The sequence below is a fragment of the Hyaena hyaena genome, unplaced genomic scaffold, assembly GCF_003009895.1.
Source record: "Hyaena hyaena isolate Hyena2069 unplaced genomic scaffold, ASM300989v1 scaffold_13, whole genome shotgun sequence".
In the NCBI taxonomy this organism is placed as follows: domain Eukaryota; kingdom Metazoa; phylum Chordata; class Mammalia; order Carnivora; family Hyaenidae; genus Hyaena; species Hyaena hyaena.
The window spans coordinates 3525514-3545277 of NW_024080645.1; the positions used below are offsets into that span (position 1 = coordinate 3525514).

The window sequence follows — 19764 nt, forward strand, 5'->3', positions numbered from 1 at the left end:
GGGACGAGCAGTGCTCACAGAGCCATCGAGACAGGCGATGTCAGGCCAGGCCAGCTTGGGTTTCCTCCTGCAAGCAGAGGGCGGCCAGGGAGTCTCTTTAAATTGGCAAATGAAAGGGACCCCTTCCGGGAAAGATAGCCATGGTGACGGTCTGGAGAAAAGACTCCAGGCAGAGTCTGGACTCCAGAGACACTTGGTGTAATCAGTAGGACGTGGGAGCCAGCACAGTGCGAGGGATACAGGGTTAATACTCGAGAACATCACCAAGATTTCTAGCTTGGCCACTGGATGACACGGATGAAAATAGTAAGTGCAGAAGAAGGAGCAGGTTTGTGCGGGGAGAGGACAGCAAGCTTACGTTTGAACTTGGTCCATCTAAGGTGCCTGGCGTGGCCCGGTGGAGATGTCTGGCGGCGTCTGGAGAGGCCAGGCAGCGTCTCGGGCCTGGGCAGCTCTCCGGACGAGAGGAGGTGAGGCAGGAAGACTGAGTGCCGGGGGGGGGGGGGGGGGGGGGGGGGGGGGGGGGGGGGGGGGGGGGGGGGGGGGGGGGGGGGGGGGGGGGGGCAGCAGTAGCAGACACGGAAGGCGTGTGTAGGGAAGCAGGATGCGGAAGTCCTTCGCGTAGCCCGCGTTCGTGCACAGCCCCCGCGCGCCAGCGTGCGCCTCTGCTCGTGAGAGAGCTGCGCTGTTTCTTGGGTAGGGGCCTGGGGAGCTCAGAGGATGACGGGACGGGCAGGAACGGGCTCTCCAGGAACGGGGCAGGCTCCAGGCCGGGCAGCGAGGACTGGGGGCTTCAGCACACTTTACAGGTACCGGCCCGGGCGCGGGGCCGTCGGCACAGGCCTCAGAGGCCCTGCGAGGACCTGGCGTGCTCCCCTGCTTCTGGACAAAGCGAGCTTTCTCAGCTGGAGGAGGCAGAGACGCCAGGGAGAAGGAGGGCTGACAGGCAGCTTGCTGACCTGGCTTTTGGGAGGTTGGTGGTCCCAGGGCACAGCAGGCAGTCCACAAATGCTTCAGCTGTTGAGAATGTCCAAGGAAGTTCTCTGAAAGTCTGCTGCGTTCCCAGCAGTGACTTGTAATAAGTCATGCAAGACAACCAGTTTTCAGCGTCCCCATAACCAGAATGGAGCTCATGGGGCACCTGGGTGGCTCAAGCGGTTAAGCAGCCGACTTTGGCTCAGGTCATGATCTCATAGCTTGTGAGTTCGAGCCCTGCATCAGGCTCTGTGCTGACAGCTCAGAGCCCGGAGTCTGCTTCAGATTCTGTGTCTCCCTCTCTCTCTGCCCCTCCCCCGCTCGCACGCATGCACGCGCGCGCTCTCTCTCTCTCTCTCTCTCTCTCTCTCTCTCAAACATAGATGAACATAAAAAATTTTTGAGGGGGTTTGCCTGGGTAGCTCAGTTGGTTTTAAGCTGCCAACTTTGGCTTAGGTCATGAGCTTGCAGTTCATGGGTTCGAGCCCCGCATTGGACTCTGCTGACAGCTCAGAGTCTGGAGCTGCTTCGGATTCTGTGTCTCCCTCTCTCTCTCTGTCCTTCCCCTGCTCACACTGTGTCTTTCTCTCAAAAAATGAACAAATTGTTTAAAAAATTGTTTTTTAATGGTGCTGCCGCTAACTGAGCATAGCGTTAACTCAGCAGTGGAGGCAGCAGCTGTTTGTAGGTGTGGAACGGTTCCTACCCTCGCTGCTTCTCCAGGGTTCCCTAGGTTTACCCAGCACAGCAAGGAAATGTTGCTCATTTTTCTGTACTAAAAAGATGGGGCAGTGTGGGTGGATCGCACCCGAGGGAACAGGACACTGAGAGCGCAGAGTGGAAGTCGCAGGCGGTGCGGGGTCCGAGCCCTGGGCGGCAGAGGCCGGTGCAGCCTTCTGTCCGTGAACCGGCCGGGTGCCTCGAGGGCTCCTGTGTGCTGTGCGCTCGCTGGGGTGCGCGCCTGGCTCGAGCTCCGTCGGGCCTGCAGTCTGCCTGAGGCGTGAACCTCACAGTCCCCCCACAGTGGTCCCCGAGTGTGCTTCTGAGAGCCGGTGGCCGGAGTGGCATCCCGGCAGGGGCAGGCTGTTCGAGATTGGGCTCGGCCGGGAAGTGGGAACATCGAGTATTTACACGGCGATCAGGTGGCCTTCGAAGGTTCGGGAGGACGGAAAGCCTGCATTCATTCTCCTCCCGCTTTTGCTGCAGCGCCGTCCTTGGCGCACACGCCGCTTTCGCTTCCGGGCAGGCGCACCTGCTCTGTCTGCACAGGCGGCTCCCCCTCCTGGAGATGCCCCCTCTTCGCGGCTGCATCTGCTAAACGTCCCTTGTCCGCTCTTGCCCCTCTCCTGGGGGAGACCTGCTGTGTTTGTCTTCATGTCCCCAGTGCCTGGCGGAGGGCCCAGCGCACGGGAGGCGCCCAGGGAGTGTCTGTCGAGTGGCTACGGGGGAGGAGGGGGGGTGGGGGTGGGGGGAGAGATGCAGGAGCAGCCTGTAAGTGCACAGGCGTCCTGTCGGGCCCGTGTGGATGGAGCCCCCGCAGAGCTCAGGGGGAGACAGGCCAGGGTCGTGTGTGGCACAGGGAGGATCCGACTCGAGGGAGTGAGCATCCGGACACAGTACGGTGTTGTGCTGGAGGCAGGTGAGCCGACAGCCATGTGTGGTCGCAGCAGGCGTGGCGCGAGGCAGGCTGTGGCAAGGGGTGTGTCCTGTCCTTGGCCGCCAGCCGCTTACTCTCCCCTGGCGCCGCAGGGTTTCACGCGAGGGAGCCACAGCAGCACAGTGCTGTGCGAGGCGGCACTTTCATCCCCACTCAGGGATGTGCGGGTCTGTTGAGTGTCTGTTACATGCGGGGCTGTGCTGACCCCCCCCCCCCCCCCNCAGGAGCAGCCTGTAAGTGCACAGGCGTCCTGTCGGGCCCGTGTGGATGGAGCCCCCGCAGAGCTCAGGGGGAGACAGGCCAGGGTCGTGTGTGGTCCTGGGAAACAGACACCAAAATGGGATTTGGGGGGTGCATCACCGCCAGCCGGCAGGCCTTGAGCCCCCCCCCCCCCCCCGGGAAGAAGCAGGGAAGGCTGTTCCCACCCTCGTGTCCTCTGGCGCTGGTGAGGAAGGCAGACAGCGAAGTAGGTGGTTACTGGCAATGCCGGGGGTGCGGGGAGGCATTAGGGGAACATTCCCCAGGGTCATGGTACCTGAACCGCATCTTCACAGAGGATCAGGAGTTAACCGGGTAAAGGGGTACGTTCCCAAGTGGAGGTGAGCGGTTTGTACCAAGGCGTAGAAGGCTGTGAGGTGAATGAGCGCCTCACAAATAGGTGGTGATGGCTGGAAAGAGGGGACCCAGCTATCGCAGACTCTGGGTGCCGCACGGCGGCGTTTAAATCGTGTCCTAAAAATGATGATGAGCCACTGGATTGTTGTAATTGGGAGAGTGACCTGTTTTAGGAGGCTCACCTGGCTGCCTACGGAGAACGGGAGGAGGGGACAAGGTTGGGGACTGTGGGACCAGAGTGGAAGGCCGTCCTTACAGCAGACGGACAGACAGCCTGGAAGAGCCGTGGGGTCGGGGACAAAGATAAACTGTCATTTGAAATAGACCCCAGCCTGGTCTGTGCTCCCTGTGCTAGCCTTGAAAAGAGGGACATTCTGCCCTGGGACGTTTTAGAGCCTGTATTGTTAAAAAACAAAAACAAAACTCTGTGTGAGGCAAGGATGGGTGGGAATCAAAACCTTTTCACCATTTTACCCAGTTATATAGAAGTGTAATAGGAACACTTCTGAGTTTGGGCTTCAGGCCCCAGGACTCTGTGATGACGTCATCTGGAGGCTGAGGCTGAGGGCACTTGCTCATGACTAATCAGCTGGGACATTCTGAGAAAGTCCCTCCCCTCCCAACCTCATTGGTCAAAGCCTTCATCACTGGGCATTCTGTTGATTTGGGGGGCTCTTAAATGCTGTTCTAATTCCCACATTTTGTTACTGAAAAATTGTAAATTGGTGATTTTCCTAATCTGTTGTCAAAATCCCTTTGAAGAGGTGATTTATAGTTTAATTGTTTCCACAGATAATCAGTCAGGCAAACATAAAGACAGAAGGAAAAGCTCGCTAGATGTCCGAGCTGTTGCCTCTCGAGCAAGTGAAGGTAGGTGCAAAGATAAGAGGGGACGAGGTGGGATGGGACACCTGACCCTCGGTCCCCAGTCTCCTCTCCGGGTCCCCACCTCCTGCCGGTGGGCTCCGTTCTCAGCCTTTGCTGGGTGCGTCTCACTCTCTATTCTGTAGTTGATTTTCTAAACTGAACAGTGGAGGATGTCCGTTGGCCTCCGTTATTGGCTGGGTGATGCGTAATGCATCTAGAAATTCTTAACATACTCTGTTGTGGGTTGCCATGGAAACTTCCCTTTGGTGGGGAGGTGAGCTGCATTTGGAATGCGAAAGACCTTTATTAAACATATAAAGTTTTAATTGGAATATAATCTTTTAAAGTTACACAGCTATGTGGCCTGAATGATTTAGTAGTTTTAAAAATGCAATGAAAATGGTTACTGTAGTGTGGAGGCAAATGTTACTGCTGGCGGGGTACTTTCCTGGACCTCCAGGTGAACGGGGAAGCGTGTCACCAGATAAAAAGCCACAACTTTCCAGGGCGGTGGCAACTCACATTATACAAGAGATTGAGTGCCCACAGGTTTGTTGCGAGGCTCAGAATACACAAGTGTGTCTGCCCCGCACCGGAAAGACTGCACAGGCCCCACCCTGCTGCACGGGCAAGAAATGGGCTCTGGCCTCGGAATGACCTCGAGTCTAGTCCCAGCTTCGTGTACTGTCTGCGCAACCTCATGGGTAGGCTCGTGTGCCTGCGTTTCCTCACTGTGAGCAGGGGGCAGGTGTGCTGTCCACAGCGGGGTGGGTGAGGGGTAAGTGAGGGGCGTGGTGCCCGGCAGGGGTGGCGGGAGCGGCCCCCACCCGTACAGCGAGGGTCCTCCCTCGGGCAGAGCCAGCAGGGGCGAGGCCACCCACGCCCACAGCCGGCTCTGCCCCTCCGTGCTTGCTTCCGTCCTCCTTGGGCTGACTCGGGCCATCTCTGTCCTTTTAAGAGTTAAAACTTACATTCAGTGGAATTCAGATATTGAATGTTGAGTTCCATGAGTTTCAACAGTTCTGTACACTCGTGTGACCGCCCCCCTCCCCCCAAAGCAGATACAGAAAATGTGCACACACACCTTTTAGCGCACAGAGGCAGCCCTGATCCTAGGACCGTAAGTTAAACTGGCCTCTTGTGCTGCACAGAGATGGGACCGCAGAGCACACACTGCTCGCGTCTGGCTTCTTTCACTTCTTTCAGTGTTGGTGAGATCCATCCGTGTTAGGGGGTCCAGACTTCACTCTCTATATTGTTCGGCAGTCATGCTGTAGGGACATGCCACCCTTATCTGTTCTCTTTTCAGGGCCATCTGTGTTCATCTTTCCACTTTGGGGCGGTTAAGAAGGCGGCTGCAGAGGCGCCTGGGTGGCTCAGTTACTGAGGCTTCCTGCTCTTGATCTCAGGGTTGTGAGTTCAAGCCCCGCATTGAGCCCTGCATTGGGCTCTGCACTGGTCTCTGTGCTGGGCGTGCAGCCTACTTAAAAAAATAATAAGGCGGCTCCGTGTTTTTACCCAAGTCTTCCCGGGGCTGGATGTGTGTGTTCTGTCCTGCATAGAAGCGGAATGCAGGGCCCTCACGCAGCCGCAGTGGCCTCTCTGGTGTGAGTTGTACCGGATCCTCCTCTTTTGTGAAGTGCTCCTCAGATATTTTGCCCATTTTTATCTTGTTTACTTACAGGAATTTTTTATATATTGTATTTTTTAATGTTTACTTATTTATTTTGAGAGAGAGAGAGAGACTATCCCAAGCAGGCTCCACACTCAGCAGCATGGAGCCCAACATGAGGCTCGATCTCACAACCATGAAATCATGACCTGAGCCAAAATTAAGAGTTGGATGCTGGGGTGGGGTCTCAGTCGGTGAAGCGTCCAACCCTTGGTTTCGGCTCAGGTCATGATCTCATGGTTTGTGAGACTGAGGCCTGTGTCAGGCTCTGAGCTGATGGCATGGAGCCTGTTTGGGATTCTCTCTCCCTCCCTTTCCCACTCCTTTCTCTCACTCTCAAAATATACATAAAGATAAAAAGTTGGACACCTAACTGACTGAGCCACCTAGGCACCCTGGAATTCTTTATATTTTAGATATGGGTCCTCTTTTGAATATGTGCATCAGAAATAGATTTTAGTTTGTGGTTTCCCTTTTTACTCTCTTGATGGTCTTTACAGAAGTTCTTAATTTTAATAAACCTCCTTCTATCGGGGTTTTCTATCATAGCTAGTGCTTTTTTGTGTCCTGTTCAGGAAATCTTTCCCTATCCCAAGGTCATGAAGATACTATGTTTTCTTGTAGAAGCTTTATTGTTTTATCTTTCACCTTAGGTCTGTGATCCATTTCAAATGAATCTAAGAGGGGAGGGGAGGGCTCCAGGTTGATGTTTCTTCATTCATGGAGATCCAGCTGGCCCCTCATCATATTGGGAAAAAAAACATCTTTTGCAGCAGGGCCATTATTGTAAATTAGGGGACTATAAATATACAATCATTTTCTGGACTCTTCTGTTTCGTTGTTCTCTTAGGCTATGCTTGCACCATTACCACCATTGATTGCTACAGCCTCTACAAGTCTCAATATCTGGTAGTACCAAGTTGTTCTTCACAGTTGTCTGGGCTGCTCCAGGTCCTTTGTGTTTCCATAGAAGATTTAGAATCATCTTGTTAACTTTATACACACACAGCCTCCTGGGGTTTTGTCTAGGAATGTCTTGAATCTACAGCTCAGTTTAGGGAAAATGGAAGGCTCAGTGATATGGAATTTTTCAAACCCTGAATATACTCTGTCTCTGGGTAGTTTTTATCTCCTCTCAGTGTTCTGCATTTTCAGTGTATAAATCCTACACATCTTTCCTTACATATATTCCTAAATATAAGGGACTTTTGTGTACTGATTTTGTACCCAGTAGCCTTGATGAACTTACTCACTGGCTGTAAAAAGTGTTTGTAGATTCCTTTGGATTTTGTGCACATATAGGACAGTCTGTATGACCTTTATTTCTTCTTTATGCTTTTTTTTTTTTCATTTTTATTAGTAGATGCCCCTTTCCTTGGATTTTTTTGTTTGTTTGTTTCTTTTTGAGAGAGCAAGAGACAGAACGTAAGCAGCGGGGACAGGGAGACACAGGATCCGAAGCAGGCTCCAGGCTCTGAGCTGTCAGCACAGAGCCCGATGGGGGGCTCAAATCCACAAACCACGAGATCATGATCTGAGCTGAAGTCGGATACTTAACTGACTGAGCCGGCCAGGCGCCCCCCCCCACCCCATTTCATTACATTTTTAAATGAGAACAGGTCCTTTTGTGATATGATAAAATACTGGTTATTATTTTTGGTTTCATGACCTTATTGGGTAGAATGGAAAGCTGGCAACCATATGCTGGTCACCAGAGTTAAATTTAGGGAGTGTTGTGGGTCCCCCAAACTTCAAGCATTTAAGAGCCCCTGAGTTGGTTAATCTTACACAGGGTTTCTCCTTCGACCTCAGTTTGGTAAAACAGGGCTGACGTATCAGGCTTTGGAACAGTCTGTGGTCCCTGAAGGTCTCTGGTAAACAGCATTTGGCCTGACAGTGGGGCTTTCAAGGGAGACACACAGAACTCTATGTGTCCACTTTTTTCCGGTCTGTATGCTGCCCAGCCTTCCCTTTATCCCTGAGGAACCGTATCTTGACAGTAGAAACAGAAAATCCACAGACGGGGGCCGAGAGTTGCTGCCTCATTTACGGTATTTACCTAATTGGTCTAGATTAAGGATCACAGTGGAAAACCCAAAAAGGTGCCTTGAGAAATTTAACCCCAAATTCCTATATTTCGGTTAATGGCGAATTGTATTAATCACTCCTGCCATACATGAGACAAAGAGCCTGTGTGGCATTGTCTTCCAGAACATTTTTCTCCTGGATCGTGGCGAGCTGAATATTAAAAGCTTTATTGTTATAAACACAAAAAGAGGCTAAGTGTTTGGCCTTGACTTGCTAGATTGTTTCCTCTGTTTTTCCTCCGGCCTGTGACATCAGAGATTCGGGCTGGGGGGACACGTGCATCCTAGTGCCTAGGACTGAAGGGAGCGGGGCTGGTTCCGGCAGAACCCAGGCTCACTGGGACGGGGCGGAAGCCGGGTGGAGTGGCCACGTAGTTCTCATCCGATCCCTTCGTTACGCAGCTGAGCACATGGGGGCCCGGGGCGGTCAGGAGGCACCTGGGGCTGCACCTCCCCTGAGCTCTGCATCTCGTGGTCTCTCCACAGGCAGCAGCCAGAGACGGCACTCCTCCATGGCCCGGATACATTCCATGACGATCGAGGCACCCATCACCAAGGTGAAGCAGCGTGCGCGGTCTCCCCCGCATGCACTGCAGTCCTTCGTTCTCCGGGTGGATGGTTTCTAGAGAGCGGAAGCAGACCCGCACCGATAATCACGTGCTCGTAGGTGCACGGAGCTGCCTCCTCTGAAGAGAGGCTGTGACCTGAACGTCTGAGTTGGTCTTGAGTTTGCACTGAGCGCCCCTGCCAGCCGCCCCTCTGCACTGCCTCCCAGCGTTCGTGAGGTGGTAAAACTCACGTCTTCCTCCCACCTGCAGGTAATCAACATTATCAACGCCGCCCAGGAAAGCAGCCCCATGCCTGTGACAGAAGCCTTAGACCGTGTGCTGGAAATTCTGAGAACCACTGAATTATATTCGCCGCAGTTCGGTGCTAAGGACGATGATCCCCATGCCAATGACCTTGTTGGGGGCTTAATGTCTGTAAGTGTGTCTGACTTACAGCCAGCTGCTGGCTAGAGCCTGCTTCCCTGTTTGTTTTCCCAGTGGTTATGTGTTTAGGGTCTAGGCCGCACGGAGCTCGGTGTACATAGGACTGGCGTAGCCCGAACCCACCATCACCCGGGCTCGACTGTGCTCTGGCCAGAGCCATCACCCACCCGCTGCCTCCACCAAAGGAGACCTCGTCTTAAAGCAGAGGAGGGAGAGGCATGTTCTAGAGTCTGCTGGGCTGGGGTCTCTTCCATTCTGGCTTGGGGGTTCTATGAGGAATTTATTTCAATGAAACTTAATTGTACATATTTTGAAAACTAGGGTAGAAAAATTGTATCTGTCATCATCCCAATGACAGGACAGAAAGACTATATATGTTTATAGCGGCACCAGGGCCTGGGGCTCAGTTTCCTTCCCAACCATCCTCTGCAGATTTGGTGGCCCCATCCCATGGGCGCTTGGCGGTCCGGGACGCCTCCGCGAGCCCATCTAGCAGAGAGGTCTTGCAAGGGAAGAACTTTGTGGAAAACACCATTCCATCTCTGCCTGTCACCTTTTGTCTTGGTCGGAAGTAAAATTCACCACCTCACCACCACCACCAGAAACCCCCCTCCCTGTGCCTGCTTTCTGAAGTTCACCTGATTTCTTAAAAACAAGGTTTTAGGCAGTAATCTGAAGGGTGGAGTTGTGCCCAGTGACAATAATGTCTAACCGTGGTCTTGCCTGTTTGAGGCACAGGCTCCTGCAGCCATAGGCCAGGGCTGGAAACCACGGCGGGGGGGGGGGGGGGACGGTGTGCCAGGGTGAGGGGAGAGGCAAGGGAAGGTGGGAGGGGTCTCACCCCGAACAGCCGGGTGGAGTGAGGGGGCATAGAGAGCCCAGAAGAGTCCAGTGCTCTCATGGAATCCCAGTGTCCGCTGCAGTGAGGCGGGTGGCAGGGAAATGGTGGGGAAGGTTTGAGAGCAGAGGTCATTGTCCCTAAGAAACTGAACCAGTGCTGAGGGCCCACAGGAATGCTGGGCTTTGGGGGCCTTCACCTTCCTGGTGCTGCCCCTGAGTTCAGCCAGTGTCAGGCCTCATGCTCTGTTTGGTGACTGTGTTCAGTGGTCGACTCCAGGTGCTCCAGGAGCCTTGGGGGACGTTGCTGGAAAGGCTGTCCTCTGGGACCAACTGTCCCTCTCAGCGTTTTCAAGAAGTAAAGAATAGTTGGGACGCCCAGGTGGCTCAGTTAAGCTGAAGTCCCAACTTCAGCTCAGGTCATGATCTTGTGGTTCACAAGTTTGAGCCCCACATGGGGCTCTGTGCTGACAGCTCAGAGCCTGCTTGGGATTCTGTGTCTCCATCTCGCTCTGCTCCTCCCCTGCTCGTACTCTGTCTCTCTCAAAAAATAAGTAAAAAAGGTTTTTTAAAAATTAAAGAAGTATAGTTGTGACTTCTCTTTTTCTTATTTCCTTGATATTTATCAGGATGGTTTGCGAAGACTATCCGGGAATGAATACGTTCTTTCAACAAAAAGTAAGTGTTACCTTTTTAATCTTTTGGATCACTGTTAATGTTATGGTGGCACTTAAATGAGGAAAATTTAAGTCTCTTTTGCGAGAGCACGTGCAAGCAAGGGGAGGGGCAGAGAGAGAGAATCCCAAGCAGGCTCCGTGCTGGCAGCGCAGAGCCCAGCACAGGGCTCGGTCTCACGAACCATGAGATCACGACCTGAGCCAAAACCAAGAGTTGCAGGTTTAATCGACTGAGCCACCAGGCGCCGCTCAGTCGACTTTCCTCAGTAGTAAGCGGTTTCGTGGCCGGTCATGAAACCTCCGACGCACAGCAGCTGCCCCGTAGCAGTACTGTCCTCCCTGAGGAGCGGTGACCGCTGCAACGCCTGTTGCTCTTGTTCTCCAAATCCCGTCACCTTGCAGGCCTGCAGCAGCCGCCCAGCAGCATCGTCACCCCCACCTCCCTCCACGACGTCCCTCTCCGGATCGCTCGGGCCATGGAAAACGAGGAGTACTGGGACTTCGATATTTTTGAACTGGAGGCCGCCACACATAAAAGGTGCGTCCGCGTGGCGCCCGGCAGGGAGCCGGCTCGGCCCCGAGGGCAGCTGCACACAGAGCCTTTCGAGGAGCACGGGGGCCGCCCTGGGCAGGAACGGGGGCCGCAGAGGGGTCAGGAGGGCTGACGGGTCACGGCTCCCGCGGAGACCGCCCACTCGTGGCCCGTGAGAAGTTGAGCAGGTGACGTGACGTCTCCGAGTGGCAGGGGTTTTCCTGGAGAACACGGACATGAGGAGGTGGTGCACTGAGAGCGGCGAGGGCCCCACTCAGCCCCTGGCACTAAGAATTGGAAACACACGTTTGCCAAGAGCTGTCTCCACATCGAGCTCTGGTCATCCTGAACGCGGGGTGGGGGCAGCACTGGGACTGTACCTTGATGGAGGAGCAGAGCTCCCCCCCGAGCCAGGGCCGTGCTGTCGGGTGGTGAGGCCCAAGGGACCTGCTGAGGGCCCCGGGAAGGCCAGCTCCTCCGACGTCCTGCCAGTCGGGTCAACTGTCCCCACATGGCCTCTGCCCTTCGATCATGCCCACCAGGTGTCAGCCTTCTGGTATATTCTGTCCCGTGTCCCCAACGTGGGCTGGGCTATAGAAAGAATCCGCTCTAGCAAACGAACGTAGGGGCACCTGGCTCACGTGCTAGTGACGCCGCATTCGTGTGACTCGGGCCAAGGCAGGTCAGTTCACGCCCTGGGAGCCTGCGGACCTCTGGGTGCCGCCTCAGCAGAGCCGTTTCTTGGTCCTCCACGCCAAAGGCCAGATGCTGGATCGAGGTAACTGGTCAAAGAAGGGCCTGGCTTGGTGGCCTTGATCACCGTCTGGGGAAACCGCCCCCTGCTGTGGCACCCAGCTCCAGATTGTTGAGGCCATTATGTGACGATTGAGGGTATCTGACTCATGGGCAGCCTTCTGGAAGTGTTCTTTGCTTCTAGACAGGACACCTGGTCCAGCAAGTCCATAGGCAAGAATAGGGTTCAAGGCCAGCATCACGTGGATTTTGAGGAATCTCAAAATCTCAAAATCTTCCTCTCCTGAAGGAGGAAGGGCAGGGCCGGCACCTGGGCCCCGGCCAGTGGGGAGCCCTGGCTTAGGCTGGTGTTGGCTGCAGCCTCCCTGCCCCACACGCTCGCTGAAGCCGGGCTCGGGTTTGCTGGTCGGGTCTGAACCTCTTCGGGGCTCCACGCACTTTGCCTGTTTGTTTGTTTTAATGCTGTGGACATTTTTCTCTGTAGGCCTTTGATTTATCTCGGTCTCAAAATGTTTGCGCGCTTTGGGGTCTGTGAATTCTTGAACTGCTCTGAGGCGACGCTGAGGTCATGGCTGCAAAGTATCGAAGCCAATTACCATTCGTGTAACCCCTACCACAACTCCACGCACGCTGCCGACGTGCTTCACGCCACTGCCTATTTCCTTTGCAAAGAGAGGATAAAGGTGAGCTGGGTGTGTGCCCCGCGGGCAGGGCAGCGGGACAGTGCGCTTTCCCGGACAAGCTGCTGTGCGCAGTCACGGCCGGAGCAGAGCGGGTCCGTGCCTGCGTGCCCCCCGCCGGGCACTCTGCAGGCCATGCGTTCGTTCAGGCCAGGCCCCCGCCAGTCCGCCGGACTCTCAGGAGCAGGGTTTGGTCGCTGTAGAGAGAGCCAGCAAGAACAGCTAGGGCTGGCTCCCCGGGTCTCTCTCTGAACCTGCAGACAAGGTACAGCCCCCCACCCGCCCCGTCCTGCAGTGTCAGCGGGGTTTGAGGCCAAGTTCATCCTTACCCAGCACTGCTCGCACCGGGGGTTGCGAGCCTGGTCCAGAGCTCCATTTTTCCATTGTCCTCTCCCCCAAGCCACTGGCCCCCAGGAGATCACATGACCTTGCCTCTCTCAACCCAGCGCCCTTACGATTCTCTCTGCCTCGTAATGCCCCGCTGCCCTCCTAGTGGGGCCCCCTCCTTTCTCGTCTCCACGGCGCCAGGTGAGAACTCCTGAGCTCCTGCGGCCCCTCCCTGCTGCTGGCGCCAGCTTTTTCTGAAACAGCCCCTCTGACCATGTTGTTCCCAGGAGCTACCCCCCACCCCCTCCACGTGGAGATTTAAGTGTTAAAACTCCATGGTATGATGTTCACAGCTTCCTGACATAAGGGCCACACGTGGGACGTGCTATTCCCTTTCCTGGTCCCCATGTGTCCCCACCTGTCCTTCAGGGATCCACACCAAGCCTTGCTTGGACTGCCCTCCATCCCCGGAACTGACTTAGATGCCCTTTGCCACGTGCCCGCATTCCTGATCTCACCTGCTTACCCGTCCATCCACCCTGCGGCCAGCAGGTTCCTTTTGCATCCCCAGTGCCCGTCCTGCTCGGCCGAGTCCCCACAGTGGCCACTGGCACCTACTGGTGGCCAGTCACGGCTGGCTCAGTCTGCCGGGCCCCCGGCAGCTTTATTTAGCTCTAGCTTTGAGGCAGCAGGAGAGGGGGGTGAGAAGAGGCTGTAGTGCAGAGAGCACAGGGGAGAGGTTCCACTCGAGGAAGGTGACTCACCGGCCACTCCCAAACCGAGCTTCCTATGAAAGCTTTTCACATTGGAAATTACTTCATTAGGGAAATTGTCCAAGCAACGACTAGACTTGTGCTGATTCACCAGATTTTGGGCTCTTTCCTTCAACGTCCATCATAGCATGGCCCAGAGGGTCCAGGGAGTTCCCGTGGCCCAGCCATTTATTTCACTTTTAGAAGAACCTAGATTAAAAAAAAAAATCTGTGGTTTGCTCCTTCTGCTCTAAGAATTGGGCTACAGGAGGGGTGAGACAAGTTTAGCATCATGACGGGGGACTCGTGTGTGGGAGAGCACAGGGTGATCATGACCAAGACTGTAGGCAGAATAAGAGTTCAGAGAGAGGACGGTCTTCTATAAAAGTATGAGACCAGGGCAGGGGGCAGGGGGTCTCTGTCGGCATGGGTCAGAATATACAAATAGCCTAACTTTTGCCACTATTTATTGCTTTCGAACTACTTGATAGACAACATGCAAATGTACATTTAGAAAGCTAACTTAATTTTAAACAGCACTTACTGAGATATAATTCATATACAGTTCACCTATTTAAAGTTAAAACTACTAAATTTCAAGTTAAATAAATTTTCAAGACTGGTTAGATGTGCACCTTCATGTGTCTGTAGAATATTTCCGAAAATCTGCCAGGACTCAGTGGATGTCTTAATAAACTTCAGAATTTCATATATTTCCTAACCTTCACACAACAAAATAACTAAAGGTTAAATTTTAAAAATGTCAGCCACTACAAACGAGAAAAATGCTTTAAGTAGATTAAGGCCTACAGAACGAGAAGGGCAGAGTGATTATCCAAAATGGTTTTTTTGAAACAGCCAAGAAAATTAAATATGCTAACCAAACGAATCAAGAAATGCAGAAAGTGCCAGATATTTCTATGCTAACTTAAAAGCCTTAAAGGTGAAAGATGTTAAGTCCGGTCCTAGAAGCGGGAAGCCAGGAGGTCAGTACCAGGGACGTAGAGAGCTAAACTTACCAATTGAATTCTTCCATATCAGGCTCCAGACTCAAGACAGTCAGGTGAGGTCTTTGGCCCTTTAAGGGCTTTTTCCATGTTACATCAACCTGTTCAAAGATTTGAAAATGAGGGAAAACCGCCAGATTATTTTACCAAACTCACAAAATCCTGACAAAGATCGCACCAAAAGGGGAGAAACCCTGGACCAGCCCGCTAATGTGAGTGACGCACATCACCAGCTGTTCCCTCTCAGGTGGGAATACTGGTTTCTACTGGCCCCAGTCAGCATCTCAGACGTTTTTTGTGATGGGTCGAGAGACAGACTGTCTGGCTGAGGAGGTGACTTCTGTGTCGAGGACGCCTCGTAAGTCCTGAGCTCGTGTGAGACAGAGAATCCGATCCTGTGCCCTGACTAACAAGTACGGACATGAAGCTGTTTCTGAGTGGAGACAGGATAACGGATGCGCCCAACAGTAGGCTGTCCTTGGACATCTGGAATCTTTTTACCTGAAAGTCACGGGGCAGAAAGATGACTCTACAGGCTTCCCCACTTTCCACGCTCTGCCCCGTTGTTAAAAGCTCTCTTGTTTGCAGCAAACATTAGATCCAGTTGACGAGGTCGCTGCCCTCATTGCAGCCACCGTCCACGACGTGGACCACCCCGGCAGGACCAACTCCTTCCTGTGCAACGCCGGCAGCGAGCTGGCCATCCTGTACAACGACACGGCCGTGCTGGAGAGCCACCACGCGGCCCTGGCCTTCCAGCTGACCGCCCGCGATGACAAATGCAATATCTTCAAAAACATGGAGAGGTGAGGGCCCGGGTTCGGGGAGCACGGTGGCCCCTCAGTTCACGTGCTATAGGGTTCATCCGTCTGCAGTGTACGGTAGTGGTCTGTGTATTCAGAGTCACATGGCCATCGCCCCCCAGAAAGAAGCTCAAACTAACTGGCAGTCACTTCCCACGCCCCCCTCAAGCCCCCCACCCCAGGCAACCCCACTGCTGCACCTTCTGCCGCCTCCGATCTGCCAGTTCTGCACAGCCCGTAACAAATGCAAGCTCACCCAGGGTGTGGTCTTCTGTGGCTTCTCTCTCTCAGCACGAGGCTTTCAGGGCTCAGCAGCTTTGGGTCTTGACGTCATGAGCTTTTAGAGGCTCGGAGAAGCTGTCCTCTTCCGTCTCTAATGACTAGTCAGTGCCAAGTTCCTTCACAGCACTTGTCATGGGTTTAAACAGTCATTTGTCATTTACTTTTCTAATGTCTCATTTCCTTCTTAGGCCACTTAAGATCACCGTGTCCAGTGCCTTTTGTCTGTCACTGGACCCTCATACAGGAGACAGACCTGCACTTATTAACTTGGATTTGTAGGGAACTTTTTATGCAAAAATTTTTTTAAAAAGGAGATTCCTGATTTTACACACCTCCCTTTTGCCATATTCTAGAATTTCAGTAGGCTTCGTTTATCATTGCTGGTATATGCATCAGTTGTCCAGGGAAGGGAATGGGGTGACTGCAGGAAAGAGGGGAACCAGAGATTAAACTTTATGAAATGACTAAATAAAAACAAGGCTGGTGGAAGAGTGCAGTGCTCCCTGTCAGAAGGTCTTCCCTCTATGCATCTGGGCCCTGACGCTATTGAATCTCAGGGTTCATCTGGGGGGAGGGGGGCATGTGCATCACCACAGGTCTCTGCTGTCGTTTGCCCCACCACGTCCCCCTCCTTCCAGAATCGTGTGCCTTACATGACAGGATGGGGAGCCCCGTGCCTGCAAAGTCTTGCCCATCAGCTTCTTGACTTTCACGTCAGTTTCCCCTCGCTAATGATCTGGTTTCAGTGTGTCCCCTGTGACTTCCAGGGATGGGAGAATTTTAGCTCAGTGGACACTGTCCCAGATCACAGATTTTTCAGGAGGTCCTGCCTGGTCCGGATGAGTAATGTGTAGCGCCCTCTCCTTTGCTGTCCGAGACAGGAATGACTATCGGACGCTGCGCCAGGGTATTATCGACATGGTCTTAGCCACGGAAATGACAAAGCACTTCGAGCATGTCAACAAATTTGTCAACAGCATCAACAAGCCCCTGGCGGCGCTAGAAGAAAACAGGGTAAGGGAGACTGACGGCAGGGAGAACCTGGGGGAGGGGCCCTTACCCTTCTGTGCTGTGGGGGGGCCGGGCTAAGAGGGGGTGAGCTGTGCAGGGGCTCCCCCAGCAGGTGCACTAGATTTAATTTCCACTGGTTGAAAAATTATTTCAAGGGTAAGAAATTGGCAAGAAAAAAATTACACCCCAAAAGGAGATGTAGAAACCCTGAAGCTAACTTGAGGTGGGTGGACCATTCTTGTGGCCTTTCCCACACGCGTCCCCTCCCCACTCCTTGGCCATTCTGGGGTCCACTGGGACCCTTCAGGTGTCTCATTCCCCGCCCCTGCCGTGCACGTGCTGTCTCAGCAGCCACTCTCCTCTGTAGGTCCCTGTCACGGGGGTGGAGGTTGAGGAGGCCGCCGCTAAGCCTCTGGCCAGGCAGGGGACCAGCGCTACGAGAGCAGACAGATCTGGGTCCCCATGCGAGTTCTTTGCCATTTCCTGGTCTGTAGAATGGGCATGATAAATCTCAAGACACAGGCCTGAGGGCCATGGGACAAGGTAGGCACTTAATGAATGGGACTGTCCTAGCAGATTCAGCCTGAGGTCAGCACCTGCCGCATCTGTTTTCATGGACCCTCTTCCTTCAGAGTCCTTCCACCTGCTCCACAGACACCAGACATCCTCCACTGCCCTCCTCACCGCTCCTGTCACTGTCCTGAGAGCCGTCACCATGCTCAGGAAGGCGTCAGGAGGCCAGGATCCCAGTTCCTGGAATTCTAACCCCACTTTACCTCTGCAACTCCTTTGACCGTGGCTTCCGTCCCTGGCTTTTAGCTCATTCACCCTTGTTCCTGTGCGACCCTTTGAAACCTATTGAGAACCCTGCTCGCTTCATCCTTCCCTCTTCTCCCCATGTGTCAGCCTGCTTTGACGTCACTTCCCTTCCCAGAGGCACCCACACCAACCTTTGTTCGTGGCCCCGCCAGTTCTGGATAGCGAGTCGCCTGGGCCACTGCGCCAGCTGACTTCGGCCATAGACTTGTTCCTTCCAGAGTCTGCGCGGTTCCGAGACTGAGCCGAGTGTTCTGTTCCACCTGAAAGTCACGTGTCTCATCTGTTAGTACATGGGGTTACTTCCGAGAGACTGGAAATCCGTCTCGTGGGCCAGAGCAGGGAGAGTCCTTTGGGGGTCGCCCAGCCGCAGAGAGGAGTCAGCACGAAGCTGGCTGCTGGGGGGACCTTGGAGCCAGGAGGCCTGTCGAGGCAGCCTCGGGAGGGTTGGCTCTGGCAGCTCTCCAGGGGAGGAGGCCCTGGGTGGGCACGTGCCCATCTTGAGGACATGTCTGCCCTCTGGGACCCTCTGGGGCCCTCAGGCTCGTGTGGACTCCTGTGATTACCTGCGGGAATCCCGTGAGTGGCGCCTCTGGAAAGCATGAAGGGACGGGCATGTCTCTGTGCTTGCGGCCCCGGTCCTCCCTCTTCCAGCCCGGGCCCAGGATGCCACAGGCGCAGAATCCACACCAGAGGGGCTCCCGTGCACCAGACGGCATGTAGTGCTACGGACAGACAGAGCCCAGGACTACAGGTCCACCTTCAGGTGTCATCCTGGCTCAGCTGGGCAGCTGTGGACAAGTCTCTTCACCTCTGAGACCCAGTGCCCTCACCTGTAGAGTATGACAGTAAATACTACTGCTTTTCGTGCCTACCGCAAGTCTTTGCACTAGTGCACATCAAAAGAGAATAACTTTTACAGAAATGTCACTATATCTGACACATCTTGGTACCCTAACAGCTGGTTCTCAAGATTATACCTCCCGTGGTATATCTATGAAGCAGGGAGCCTGGTAGGAGCAGAGAAACCTTTATGTTTAGCGTTCACATAGTCTTGTTTTAGTAGGAATGATAAGACACCCCTCATGTCCCAAGGGGGAGCAGTAGAGCTAGAACAAAGAAAAAGCAACTGTGAGAAATCTCTAGCCTGGGAAGAAGAGAAGAACATGCCCCTGCCCGCCTTGGCTCTAAGACTAACTAACTCCCAGCGCCACCCTCTACTCTTGGGTCCTGCCCTGGTCTCACTGGGCCTTGGTTTCCCTTATGGCAGGTGAGGGGCTGAGGTCCATGCTCAGAGCATCCGCCGCGCTGTCCTGTGAAACCGTCACAGATAGATCCCGGCAGCGCCTTCCTGTGCATACAGTGGGGGCCCCGGCTGCTTGGTACCAGGGAGCCCACTTGGATTGCTTTGAATGTCACTCGTGTTTTAGGAAATGAATAAAGATGAAGAAGCCATAAACACCACCCTCCGGACTCCAGAGAACCGGACTCTGATGAAACGGATGCTGATCAAGTGTGCAGACGTGTCCAACCCCTGCCGGCCGCTGGAGCAGTGCATTGAGTGGGCCGCGCGCATATCAGAAGAGTATTTTTCTCAGGTGAGAAGCAGCCTCTTAAGTCCCTTGAGAGAAAGAAACACAGTAAGACCATTAGGGATCAGGGGATTGAAACTCGGAGGTCAAGTTCTAAGTGAAAGTCTCTCCTTGAAGAACATTCCTTGTATGACAGAGTTACTGCTAAGGGATTTGATTAGTTTTCCCTCATCTTGAAAATGTATTTGCTGCCCTTCTTGCAGAATATCTTCACTGGATGTAGAATCCTGGGTTAACCGTTTTCTCCTAACAGCATTTTACACCGTGGTCTGCCCCTCATGTTCTCTCTGGGCAGACAAAGTTCTCGTGGGGCAGGGGAAGGAGAAATTAGAAAAGACAGTGGCTAAAGGTTTGGCAGATTTACTGAAAGCATGCAGCACGGCCATAGTCCAGCAGCTGCAAGCCTTTGAAGTCGACCAGAGAAAGATGGCACATTACGTGCAGAGAGCCTGATTCTCATTCCTTCTGACGACACGTTGGAAGCTGTGAAGGTGAGAGGCAAGGGACCTCCGGGTACGATGGGAGAGCAGGGGACCCCGGCTCACCTCGTCCCCTGGGCACACCCACAGCGGTGTGTGAAGTCCCCAGAACATGACCGGACGCTGGCAGACGAGACTCTGCGCAGCTGAATGTAGAGAAGGGGCCACATCCAGGAGGACAGGAAGGGCAGGGACACTGTGAGGAGCCAAACCGACCTGCCTGAGGGAGGGACGCTGCAGGCCCGGGGGGGCGGGGGGGAGAGGAGCAAACCCCACGCCGAGAAGACAAACCCCCATAACACTTGCATTTGAAACCAGAGAGGCCTGACTTCCCCATTCTTACAGTCAGGG

General features: G+C 53.9%; 1 protein-coding gene across 2 annotated transcripts in view; it reads left to right on the top strand.

Annotated features, from left to right (window-relative positions):
- The window catches only part of PDE8A (phosphodiesterase 8A), a 168567-nt gene that overhangs the window by 129355 nt on the left and 19448 nt on the right, over nt 1-19764 (top strand). For both annotated transcript variants that reach the window (XM_039256911.1, XM_039256907.1), the window contains exons 12-20: nt 4040-4117; nt 8360-8430; nt 8692-8856; nt 10332-10380; nt 10782-10917; nt 12149-12347; nt 15019-15236; nt 16397-16529; nt 18773-18940. In XM_039256911.1, the coding sequence (XP_039112842.1) occupies nt 4040-4117; nt 8360-8430; nt 8692-8856; nt 10332-10380; nt 10782-10917; nt 12149-12347; nt 15019-15236; nt 16397-16529; nt 18773-18940 (1217 nt within the window). The remainder of the gene's footprint in view (nt 1-4039; nt 4118-8359; nt 8431-8691; nt 8857-10331; nt 10381-10781; nt 10918-12148; nt 12348-15018; nt 15237-16396; nt 16530-18772; nt 18941-19764) is intronic.